This window comes from Tursiops truncatus, chromosome 3, assembly GCF_011762595.2.
Source record: "Tursiops truncatus isolate mTurTru1 chromosome 3, mTurTru1.mat.Y, whole genome shotgun sequence".
Lineage (NCBI taxonomy): Eukaryota > Metazoa > Chordata > Mammalia > Artiodactyla > Delphinidae > Tursiops > Tursiops truncatus.
This window is the reverse complement of record NC_047036.1, coordinates 78,070,979-78,084,141: the sequence shown is the minus strand read 5'-3', so window position 1 is coordinate 78,084,141 and position 13,163 is coordinate 78,070,979. Positions and strand designations below refer to the sequence as shown.

General features: G+C 37.8%; 1 protein-coding gene across 1 annotated transcript in view; it reads right to left on the bottom strand.

Moving 5' to 3' along the window:
* Positions 1-13,163, bottom strand: part of LNPEP (leucyl and cystinyl aminopeptidase) — a 105,914-nt gene that overhangs the window by 26,296 nt on the left and 66,455 nt on the right. The window contains exons 9-11 of the mRNA XM_019929663.3: positions 4,743-4,874; positions 2,360-2,520; positions 2,039-2,127 (exon numbers count right to left, since the gene is read on the bottom strand). Of these exons, the coding sequence (XP_019785222.1) occupies positions 2,039-2,127; positions 2,360-2,520; positions 4,743-4,874 (382 nt within the window). The remainder of the gene's footprint in view (positions 1-2,038; positions 2,128-2,359; positions 2,521-4,742; positions 4,875-13,163) is intronic.

Below are 13,163 nucleotides of genomic sequence, written 5' to 3'. Positions count from 1 at the left end.
TTAGAATGGGCATCATCAGAAAATCTACAAATGACAAATGCTGGAGATGGTGTGGAGAAAAGGGAACCCTCTTGCACTGTTGGTGGGAATGTAAATTGATACAGCCACTATGGAGAACAGTATAGAGGTTCCTTAAAAAACTAAAAATAGAACTACCATACAACACAGCAATCCCACTACTGGGCATATACCTTGAGAAAACCATAATTCAAAAAGAGTCATGCACCAAAATGTTCATTGCAGCTCTATTTACAATAGCCAGGACATGGAAACAACCTAAGTGTCCATCATCAGATGAATGGATAAAGAAGATGTGGCACATATATACAACGGAATATTAGTCAGCCATAAAAAGAAACGAAATTGAGCTATTTGTAATGAGGTGGATAGACCTAGAGTCTGTCATACAGAGAGAAGTAAGTCAGAAAGAGAAAGACAAATACCATATGCTAACACATATATATGGAATTTAAGAAAAAAAAAATGTCATGAAGAACCTAGGGGTAAGACAGGAATAAAGACACAGACCTACTAAAGAATGGACTTGAGGATATGGGGAGGGGGAAGGGTAAGCTGTGACAAAGCAAGAGAGAGGCATGGACATATATACACTACCAAACGTAAGGTAGATAGCTAGTGGGAAGCAGCCGCATAGCACAGGGAGATCAGCTCGGTGTTCTGTGACCGCCTGGAGGGGTGGGATAGGGAGGATGGGAGTGAGGGAGACGCAAGAGGGAAGAGATATGGGAACATATGTATATGTATAACTGATTCACTTTGTTATAAAGCAGAAACTAACACACCATTGTAAAGCAATTATACTCCAATAAAGATGTAAAAAAAAAAAGGTAAGATATAAAAATCACATGTATACATTATCAACCAAGTAAAAATTATTTTAAAAAAATGACTAGAAAGAAATAATCATGAGAGTAGTTACAATAGGGTAATAAGATTTGTTCTCCATCTTCTGGATTTTATATAATGTGCATATGTTATGCTTAAAAATTATTTTTTTCAATAGTAACATTAATAATGATAACTAACACTTATATAGCACATAACATATGCCAGGCATTATTCTAGGTGCTTCATATAAATGAGCTCAATTAATCCTCACATAACACTATAACGCAAGTATAATTACTCTCTCCATTCTATAGCTCAGGGAAAGAGGCTCAGAGACGTCACATAACTCACCTAAAATCATACAACTGAACCAGGCAATGTGGCTCCCAAGTCAGACTGTTACTAAGCTACACTCCCCTCTCAAAGATATAGGATTGAACAACAGATCCAATTCAAACAAGAAATTTTCCCTTTCCATAAATCTAAAGTATCACTAATGGTTCCTGCAGAACCCAAGAGCCTCATGTTTTCAGGATGTAAATTAAGAGGATACGTGGTGTAGCATTCAGTGGTATTTAACAGATGGTTAGAAACTACATTTCAATTTCTTTTTATAGACTCCTTGTGGGTCAGCATATACAATCTTTACATTTTATTATCCCCCCACAATCATAATTTCTTGCCCTATCTTCTCATTATCAAAAAATGTATACTGTGTCTACAGGACATTTTGTAATAATTATTTACTACAAATCTGTCTCATGAATCAACGTTTGTCATGCATAAGAATCATCTAGGGTGCTTATTAAAATGCAGTCGCCTCAGCCCACCCCTAGAGAGTAGACAGCAGAGTATACTTTAAGAAACTGATCTACTACTTCTAACAAAATATTTATCTAGGATACAAAAACAGAGTATTCGCTATTTTCTACCACAACTGCTAGCATATTCAGTGCAATTTTTTATACCTTATTTCACATGACTAAGAAAGACCAGTTTTATGCAGGATACATAGAATCAATCTCACCTTAGTCACATTTTGTACAGGTGTCTCATAGAACCAGCTCAGAGAGCTGTGTACATTGGAAAGTGTAATGGAAAGTGCAATCTCCTTTCTGCTGCTTGGTCAATTTTTAGAAAATACGCTGTTTCTAATTTCATTTCAGAAAAGTGTTAAATATAGCCAAACCTGATTTCTTGTCCAGTAATGATACTGATCGATACTTTGAATAATTTCCTTCATCAGTGACATAGGATAGTGGAATATGCCACAGAGAGCTGTAAAAAGAAAATACTGGAAGATTATCACTCTTTCCAATATTTCAGTCAGTTACACATAATTTGTTGGGTTATTTTTTTTTTTTTTGGCAGGAAGGTGACATTTTTCAAGCTATTCCCGGAAAGGGATAATCTTGTTAGGTTTCTTAAGAACTTATGATTACAAAACATTCAAAAATACTTTAACCTGAGGGTGCAAAAGAGATAGCGGGGAGAGAGAGAGGGCACTCACCTTGCATCTGAAGGCTGAATTTCAGGCTTCATATTTAAAGAAAATCTTTCTTGTTGCACCAGAAGTTCCTTTCCTTTTCTTTGAACAGTCACTAAAGGAAATCCTTTCTGCAGGGTCCAGGTTTTCATCATTTTCCTTACGTCTAGTGTTTTGTTTGAGACCTATAGAAAAAAAAAATTATTTTTGCTTAAACAGTCTAAGAATTTTATAGTACCTTTCCCTCTTTCCCTACCACATTCTATGGAGACTACATTTAATGGTAATATAAAAAAGAAGCACAAATGCTGAGTTGAATTTACATTTTTACTCTAGGTAATTGAGCAAGTGCTAAAAGGAAAGTAAACTGGAATACAGCTAAGTGATAACTAAAGAGAGTGAGAGAGGAACTATGTTGAAAAAGCAGCACATATGCTATCAACCAACTGAGTGTTCATTAAAATCCCTAAGAAGATATAAGCACTCCTTCAGGTCACAATACTAACATTTAGAAGGTATGGATAATGATATGCAGTCTAGAATCAGAAGCACTGCTACTCACTCCTGTGAATCAGCTAGGTCCAGATTTCTCGGTCCAGATTTCTCTTTATTCCCCAGACCCTCTGCTTTCACAAATGTTAAAGTTCATCTTTTAAAGAGCTCATCCTGTGGGAGTGCCTGGGAGCAGCAGCAGAGGAGTGAGATACAAACAGGTCGGCTGCCTGGACTTTAGGTCTCTCTAGAGAACAGCAGTGAATGTTTTTCATGGTCACATACCCCTTTTTCCTATAAAATACATGAATTTATCTACAAGATCTAGAATCCAGTGTCAGAGGTTCACAGACCCTCTAAAGCTCCCTGTCCCTAAGACATCTGGTATCAATGATTAAGAAGCAATTTTTGAACTACCTCTTTGAAGCAGGTGAGCTAAATTTACGATTCAAATTGTTTTTCTAGATTACCTATGGATTTGCAAGCAACTCAAATCATCAAGTGCTTAAAATGTTTTGTAGTATCACGCCACTATGGCAGGCCTTACACCTCAGTCGACATACACCTATTTATTTAAAGCCGAAAAGGATGGAGAAAATCTTCCCAAATGCTTTGTGAGATTAACCTTATGTTTCTCATGGCTCTGACCTATTTATTTCTGGACAAGAGGTTGGGAAGAAAACAAGCTTGCCCCAAAGCAAGGCACTTTTGGGTCTCTGAAACAGAACTGAAATGAAAAGTCCAGTGCATAATTTGATGTGGATGCTGAAGAACCTGAGGATGACGTTAAGGGGCTAGATCTGGATAGGAAAACACTGTGATGCAAAAGTTGAAGTCAGTGAGGAAGGCAGAAACATATTCTAAATGTCAGGAGATAATACAATGAGTATAAAGTAAATAATGTGGCTTTCATTTGAAATGCTACTACCTGATAAGAGGAAAAACAATGATTTAGAAGCAACTCTTAGGTAATAAGGACTGATCGTTCTTCTCAAAAAGAACTCAGACAGTAGGGAAGATATATCTTCTGGGAAAAGGGTTAACAATTAGAAGATACCAAATTTCAGAGAAGGCAAGGGAGCGGAGAGAGCACATGGAAAAGATCCAGAGCAGGGGTTCTTAACCCAGGATCCATAAAACGTTGAATCTGTGTGTGATGTTTTGCCTATCTGTGGTTTATTGGGGGAATATGTCCAGAACTTTCATCAAATTTTCAAATATGTCTGTGATCTTCCAAAACGTTAAAAACCATTGATCTAGATCAGGGTAACAAATTCAAATGCTTATAAGGGCTACGCCATCAGCATATGTGCATGATGCGGGCTGGGTTCACACACTGTTATGAAGCATAACTTGTAACCGATTACACTGCTTGTTAGAATTCTAGGCACAACAAAATCCAAGCAGCAAAATGATCCAAGGGCAGTATGGAGCCATGGCAGCCAGACTATGATACATCATCTAAGTTAGAGGAACACGGCCACAAAAGATAGGAGGATTCATAAGGCAGAGTATAGAGCAAAAAATCATGAATGTAAGGTAGAAAGACTGCAAAAACATAAGGAAAGGAAAAGAGATTTTTGAAAAAAAAATCAAATAATGAAAACATAATAATATACACTAATTCAGAAAAGAGAACTTTCTTACAAAGTAGTAATGGAGATTAAGATATAGACTAAAGATGCTTACACAAGGCCTCATGCAATTTTTTCAACAATTAAGACCAGGACTTCCATTTCATGACTTTTAATTCTGTGCTCTTATTCATAAATATTTATATACTAAGCTCCATTCCCCTCTCTCTTAAATAACTATCCTTGGTACCACAGCTTATTTACATACTTGATAAAAACATAAATATAAGAACTCCTCTCTTCTTAGTTTAAGAGCTAAATAAAATATCCAGGTCACTTACCTCATTAAAACTATCCCACAGATCATCACTGTGAATGGATGCATAGCTATGATTATGTAGGTAAAGAACAATAGCATGTTGAAATACATCTTCACTAAGGTAAGTTTTCAGCATCAACAACAGAGAAGCTCCCTATTCAAAAAAAAAAAGCAAAAAGGGGAAGAAAATAATAGAATACAATAGGTTTACAGAGATAAGAATCTAAGATTCAAAATACAATCACTGTAAGCAAATACTTTCATAACCCAGTGATAATACACTGTTATTTAGTCTCACATAACCAGTTGTGTACTATGTTGAAATTGTCTTAAAAATTATTTTAAGAGGTTTGAAAAAGAATTAATGGAGTAAATTCCTATTTGCACTAATTCTTCTATGAGCCATTCTGTGTGGTCTCTCAGTTACTCACTGTTTCAGTGTTAGTGTTAAAAAGTTAAGTGTTTTGGGCTTCTCTGGTGGCGCAGTGGTTAAGAACCCACCTGCCAATGCAGGGGACACGGGTACGAGCCCTGGTCCGGGAAGATCCCACATACCGCGGAGCAACTAAGCCTGGGCACCACAACTACTGAGTCTGCGCTCTAGAGCCTGCGAGCCACAACTACTGAGCCTGCGTGGCACACCTACTGAAGCCCGTGTGCGTAGAGCCCGTTCTCCGCAATGAGAAGCCACCATGATGAGAGCCCGTGCACTGAAATGAAGAGTAGCCCCCGCTCACCGCAACTACAGAAAGCCTGTGCGCAGCAATGAAGACCCAACGAAGCCAAAGATTAATAAAATAAATAAATAAATTTAAAAGAAAAAGTTAAGTGTTTTTATATACATATATGTTTTTAAATTGGGGTATGGTTGCTTTATAATGTTGTGTTAGTTTCTGCTGTACAATGAAGTGAATCAGCTATATGTATACATATATCTCCTCCCTCTTGGACCTCCCTCCCACCCCCCCATCCCACCCATATAGATCACCACAGAGCACCAAGATGAATGGATAAAGAAAATGTGGTACATATATAAAATGGAATATTACTCAGCCTTAAAAAGGAACAAAATTGGGTCATTTGTAGAGACATGAATGGACCTAGAGTCTGCCATACAGAGCGAAGTAAGTCAGAAAGAGAAAAACAAATATTGTATATTAACGCATATATGTGGACTCTGGAAAAATGGTACACATGAACCTATCTGTAGGACAAGTATAAATATATTTTTAATTTAAAAAATGCCAAATTTTCTGTGGCATTACCCACCCCTATCTCCAATGCTTAAAGCACACTGCTGGAGACAATAAACTAGCTGAACTCTCAAAGGTCTCTTTGCTAGGGAGTACATTAATTTCAAATTTTAGTATGTCATGATGCTGAAGTTGTTTTCAAGATCTCTCTTCTTCCTGCAGACTCACTTCAAATATGTTTGGAATATATGAATGTACATACAGGGTAGTAAGCATACACCAAAAATTCAGAGTCAGACATGCAATTGCTAAAGGGCACACTATACTCACTGATGCACGTCATCTTCTCCAGTCTTAAAATAACCGCCTCCTCTGTGAAGCCTTCCCCGATTTGAGACACAAATCGTATTTCTCCATATTCAAAAGCAATTTATACCATACTTCCTGCATCTGCTATAGATATATTTTTATTTCCTCTTCTAGACTGTAAGTTAATTTAGGGAAAAACTGAAAAGCTCAATTCCTATGACTAAAATAATGTCTGGTACAGAGGAGGCACTCAAATACTTTTTGAATGAATTTCACTTCTGATAAAAATGTAGCAATGTTAAGTCATCAAGATTATCAGATACACATAACTGAACTTAATATCTACTACTTAATACCTATTACTCTCTTATTTCGGTAACACACTTCAGTGCTACTATAAATTTAAATGCTCTTTTTTTTGTTGTTGTTTTTAATCTTTATTGCAGTATAAATGCTTTACAGTGTTGTGTTAGTTTCTGCTGTATAACAAAGTGAATCAGCTATACGTATACATATATCCCCATATCCCCTCCCTCTTGCATCTCCCCCCGCCCCAATCCCACCCCTCTAGGTGGTCACACAGCACCAAGCTGATCTCCCTGTGCTAAGCAGCTGCTTCCCACTAGCTATCTGTTTTACATTTGGTAGTGCATATATGTCAATGCTACTCTCTCACATCGTCCCAGCTTACCCTTTCCACTCCGCATGTCCTCAAGTCCATTCTCTACGTCTGTGCCTTTATTCCTGTCCTGCCCCAGGTTCCTCAGAACCATTTTTTTTTTTCTCTAAGATTCCATATATATGTGTTAGCATACGGTATTTGTTTTTCTCTTTCTGACTTACTTCACTCTGTATGACAGACTCTAGGTCAATCCACCTCACTACAAATAACTCAATATTGTTTCTTTTTATGGCTGACTAATATTCCATTGTATATAGGTGCCACATCTTCTTTATCCATTCATCTGTTGATGGACACTTAGGCTGCTTCCATATCCTGGCTACTGTAAATAGCACTGCAAAGAACACTGTGGTACATGACTCCTTTTGAATTATGGTTTTCTCAGGGTATATGCACAGTAGTGGGATTGCTGGGTCATATGGTAGTTCTATTTTTATTTTTTTAAGGAACCTCCATACTGTTCTCCATAGTGGCTGTATCAATTTACATTCCCACCAACAGTAAAAGAGGGTTCCCTTTTCTCCACACCCTCTCCAGCATATACTGTTTGTAGATTTTTGGATGATGGCCATTCTTACCGGTGTGAGTGATACCTCATTGTAGTTTTGATTTGCATTTCTCTAATGATTAGTGATGTTGAGCATCCTTTCATGTGTTTGTTTGTAATCTGTATATCTTCTTTGGAGAAATGTCTGTTAAGGTCTTCTGCCCATTTTTGGATTGGGCTGTTTCTTTTTTTGATATTGAGCTGCATGAGCTGCTTGTATATTTTGGAGATTAATCCTTTGTCAGTTGCTTCATTTGCAAATATTTTCTCCCATTCTAAGGGTTGTCTTTTGGTCTTGTTTATGGTTTCCTTTGCTGTGCAAAAGCTTTGAAGTTTCATTAGGTCCCATTTGTTTATTTTTATTTCCATTTCTCTAGGAGGTGGGTCAAAAAGGATCTTGAAGTGATTTATGTCATAGAGTGTTCTGCCTATGTTTTCCTCTAAGAGTTTTATAGTATCTGGCCTTTCATTTAGGTCTTTAATCCAGTTTGAGTTTATTTTTTATAGGTGTTAGGGAGTGTTCTAATTTCATTCTTTTACATGTAGCTGTCTAGGTTTCCCAGCACCACTTATTGAGGAGGCTGTCTTTTCTCCATTGTATATTCTTGACTCCTTTATCAAAGATAAGGTGACCATATGTGCGTGGGTTTATCTCTGGGCTTTCTATCCTGTTCCATTGATCTATATTTCTATTTTTGTGCCAGTACCATACTATCTTGACTACTGTAGCTTTGTAGTATTGTCTGAAGTCAGGGAGCCTGATTCCTCCAGCTCCGTTCTTTGTTCTCAAGTTGCTTTGGCTATTTGGGGTCTTCTGTGTTTCCATACAAATTGTGAAACTGTTTGCTCTAGTTCTGTGAAAAATGCCATTGGTAGTTTGATAGGGATTGCACTGAATCTGTAGATTGCTTTGGGTAGTATAGTCATTTTCACAATGTTGATTCTTCCAATCCAAGAACATGGTATATCTCTTCATCTGTTTGTATCATCTTTAATTTCTTTCATCAGTGTCTTATAGTTTTCTGCATACAGGTCTTTTGTCTCCTTAGGTTGGTTTATTCCTAGGTATTTTATTTTTTGGTTGCAATGGTAAATGGGAGTGTTTCCTTAATTTCTCTTTCAGATACTTCATCATTAGTGTATAGGAATGCAAGAAATTTCTGTGCATTAATTTTGTATCCTGCAACTCTACCAAATTCATTGATTAGCTCTAGTAGTTTTCTGGTAGCATCTTTAGGATTCTCTATGTATAGTATCATGTCATCTGCAAACAGTGACAGTTTTACTTCTTCTTTTGCGATTTGGATTCCTTTTATTTCTTTTTCTTCTCTGATTGCTGTGGCTAAAACTTGCAAAACTATGTTGAATAATAGTGGTGAAAGTGGGCAACCTTGTCTTGTTCCTGATCTTAGTGGAAATGGTTTCAGTTTTTCACCATTGAGAACAATGTTGGCTGTGGGTCTGTCATATATGGCCTTTATTATGTTGTGGTAAGTTCCCTCTATGCCAACTTCTAGAGGGGTTTTATCATAAATGTGTGTTGAATACTGTCAAAAGCTTTTTCTGCATCTATTGAGATGATCATATGGTTTCTCCTTCAGTTTGTTAATATGGTTTATCATATTGATTGATTTGCGTATACTGAAGAAAACTTGCATTCCTGGGATAAACCCCACCTGATCATGGTGTATGATCCTTTTAATGTGCTGTTGGATTCTGTTTGTTAGTATTTTCTTGAGGATTTTTGCATCTATGTTCGTCAGTGATATTGGCCTGTAGTTTTCTTTCTTTGTGACATCTTTGTCTGGTTTTGGTATCAGGGTGATGGTGGTCTCGTAGAATGAGGTTGGGAGTGTTCCTCCCTCTGCTCTATTTTGGAACAGTTTGAGAAGGATAGGTGTTAGCTCTTCTCTAAATGTTTGACAGAATTCGCCTGTGAAGCCATCTGGTCCTGGCCTTTCGTTTGCTGGAAGATTTTTAATCACACTTTGAATTTCAGTGCTTGTGATTGGTCTGTTTATATTTTCCATTTCTTCCTGGTTCAGTCTTGGAAGGTTGTGCTTTTCTAAGAATTTGTCCATTTCTTTCAGGTTGTCCATTTTATTACGATAGAGTTGCTTGTTGTAAACTCTCATGATCCTTTGTATTTCTGCAGTGTCAGCTGTTACTTCCCCTTTTCCATTTCTAATTCTGTTGATTTCAGTCTTCTCCCATTTTTTCTTTATGAGTCTGGCTAATGGTTTATCAATTTTGTTTATCTTCTCAGAGAACCAGCTTTTAGTTTTATTGATCTTCGCAATTGTTTCCTTCATTTCTTTTTCATGTATTTCTGATCTGATCTTTATGATTTCTTTCCTTCTGCTAACTTTGGGTTTTCTTTGTTCTTCTTTCTCTAATTGCTTTAGGTGTAAGGTTAGGTTGTTTACTTGAGATTTTTCTTGTTTCTTGAGGTAGGATTGTATTGCTATAAACTTCCCTCTTAGAATTGCTTGTGCTGCATCCCATAGGTTTTGGGTTGTTGTGTTTTGATTGTCATTTTTTCCAGGTATTTTTTGATTTCCTCTTTAATTCCTTCAGTGATCTCTTGGTTTTTTAGTAGTGTATTGTTTAGCCTCCATGTGTTTGTATTTTTTTAAAGGTTTTTTCCTGTAATAATATCTAGTCTCATAGTGTTGTGGTCAGAAAAGATACTTGATACAATTTCAATTTTCTTAAATTTACCAAGGCTTGATTTGTGACCCAAGATATGACCTATCCTGGAGAACGTTCCATGAGAACTTGAGAAGAAAGTGTCTTCTGTTGTTTTTGGATGGAATGTCCTATAAATATCAATTAAGTGCATCTTGTTTAATGAGTCATTTAAAGCTTGTTTCCTTATTTATTTTCATTTTGGATGATCTGTCCATTGGTGCAAGCAGGGTGTTAAAGTCCCCTACTATGACTGTGTTACTGTCGATTTCCCCTTTTATGGCTGTTAGCATTTGCCTTATGTATTGAGGTGCTCCTATGTTGGGTGCATAAATATTTACAATTGTTACATCATCTTCTTGGATTGATTCCTTGATCACTATGTAGTGTCCTTCTTTGTCTCTTGTAATGGTCTTTATTTTAAAGTCTATTTTGTCTGATATAAGAATGGCTACTCCAGCTTTCGATTTCCATTTGCATGGAATATCTTTTTCCATCCCCTCCCTTTCAGTCTGTATGTGTCCCTAGGTCTGAAGTGGGTCTCTTGTAGACAGCATATATACGAGTCTTGTTTTTGTATCCATTCAGCCAGTCTATGTCTTTTGGTGGGAGCATTTAATCCATTTACATTTAAGGTAATTATCGATATGTATGTTCCTATTCCCATTATCTTAACTGTTTTGGGTTTGTTTTTGTAGGTCTTTTCCTTCTTTTTTGTTTCCTGCCTAGAGAAGTTCCTTTAGCATTTGGTGTAAAGCTGGTTTGGTGGTGCTGAATTCTCTTAACTTTTGCTTGTCTGTAAAGGTTTTAATTTCTCTGTCGAATCTGAAAGAGATCCTTGCTGGGTAATCTTTGTTGTAGGTTTTTCCCTTTCATCACTTTAAATATGTCCTGCCACTCCCTTCCGGCTTGCAGAGTTTCTGCTGAAAGGTCAGCTGTTAACCTTATGGGCATTCCCTTGTATGTAATTTGTTGCTTTTCCCTTGCTGCTTTTAATATTTTTTCTTTGTATTTAGTGTTTGATAGATTGAGTAATATGTTTCTTGGCATGTTTCTCCTTGGATTTATCCTGTATGGGACTCTGCCCTTCCTGGACTTGATTATTTCCTTTCTCATGTTAGGGAAGTTTTCAACTATAATCTCTTTAAATATTTTCTCAGACTCTTTCTTTTTCTGTTCTTCTTCCAGCACCCCTATAAGTCAAATGTTAGTGCATTTACTGTTGTCCCAGAGGTCTCTGAGACTGTCCTCAATTCTTTTCATTCTTTTTTCTTTATTCTGCTCTGTGGTAGTTATTTCCCCTATTTTATCTTCCAGGTCACTTATCCGGTATTCTGCCTCAATTATTCTCCTCTTGATTCCTTCTAGAGAATTTTTAATTTTATTTTGTTGTTCATCATCGTTTGTTTTCTCTTTCATTCTTCTAGGTCCTTGTTAAACATCCTTGATTTTCTCCATTCTATTTCCAAGGTTTTGGCTCACCTTTAACTATCATTACTCTGAATTCTTTTTCAGGTAGACTGCCTATTTCCTCTTCATTTGTTAGGTCTGGTGGGTTTTTACCTTGCTCCTTCATCTGCTGCATATTTCTCTGTGTTCTCATTTTGTTTAACTTACTGTGTTTGGGGTCTCCTTTTTGTAGGCTGCAGGTTTGTAGTTCCTGTTGTTTTTAGTGTCTGCCCCCAGTGGGTGAGGTTGGTTCAGTGGCTTGCGTAAGGTTCCTCGTGGTGGGGACTGGTGCCTGTGCTCTGGTGGGTGGGGCTGGATCTTGTCTTTCTGGTGGGCAGGATCGTGTCCGGTGGTGTGTTTTGGGGTGTTGTGAACTTAGTATGATTTTAGGCAGCCTTTCTGCTAACGGGTGGGGTTGTGTTCCTGTCTTGCTAGTTGTTTGGCATGGGGTGTCCAGCACTGGAGTCCGCTGACAGTTGGGTGGGGCTGGGTCTTAGCGTTGAGACAGAGATCTCTGGGAGAACTCTCACCTATTGATATTACATTGGGCTGGGAGGTCTCTGGTGGTCCAATGTCCTGAACTCCCTTCTCCCACCTCAGAAGCTCAGGCCTGACACCACGCCAGAGCACCAAGACCCTGTCAGCCACACGGCATGTGAGGACACAGCAAGAAGACAGCTGTCTACAATCCAGGAAGAGAGCTCTCACTAAGAACCAAATTGGCCAGCACCTTGATTTTGGACTTTCAGCCTCCAGAACTCCAGAGGTTCTCCTCTGGATGTGCTGTCTCTCCCTTTCTGGGCATGTCCTCTAAATGCTCATTCTTGTTCTCAATAGAACCCGTTCTCTCCTGCATCATTAACTTTCCCTCTCTACTGTAACATTCCATTAACAAAAACTATGTATCAGTCCTTAGTTTAAACAAATAAGATCCCCTTCCTTTCCTTAACCCTGTGCCTCCTCCAATTATCACCCTATTTCTTGTTCCTCCTTTGAAGTAAACTCCTCAAAAGAGTTGTCTGCATTTGCCACCTCCATTTGCTCTGTTTCCATTTTCTCTTGAGCCATCTTCTGACCATCACTCCACTGAAAGTGGTTTTATCAAGGTCACTGGTGAATCTCATGGTGTCAAACCAATGTCAATTCTCAGGCTCACCTTTATCAACCTACTAGTAGCATTTGATATGAGTGATCACCCACTCCTCCTTGAAAGTCTTTCTGCACTTGGCCTTGGCATACCACTCTTGATTCCTCCCCTAACTAACCATCCCTTTCTGTCTCTTTTGTAGGATCCTCCTTATTTTCTCAAGGACTAAATTTTGGTGCCCCTGGCATTTAATCTTCAGACTTCTTTTCTTCTCTAAATTTCTTCCTAGATGATCTTCTCAATGCCAGGGGTTTTAAATGACCTGCAAATTTATATATCTAACCAGACTTCCCCTCAATTCCAGACTCATATCCAACTACACGCCTATTATCTCCACTTACGCACCTCAAACTTACTCAAAAATTGAGCTTTTTTTCCTTCTTGCCCCAAATCTACTCTTCCAATAATCTTCTCATTTCAGCAAATAA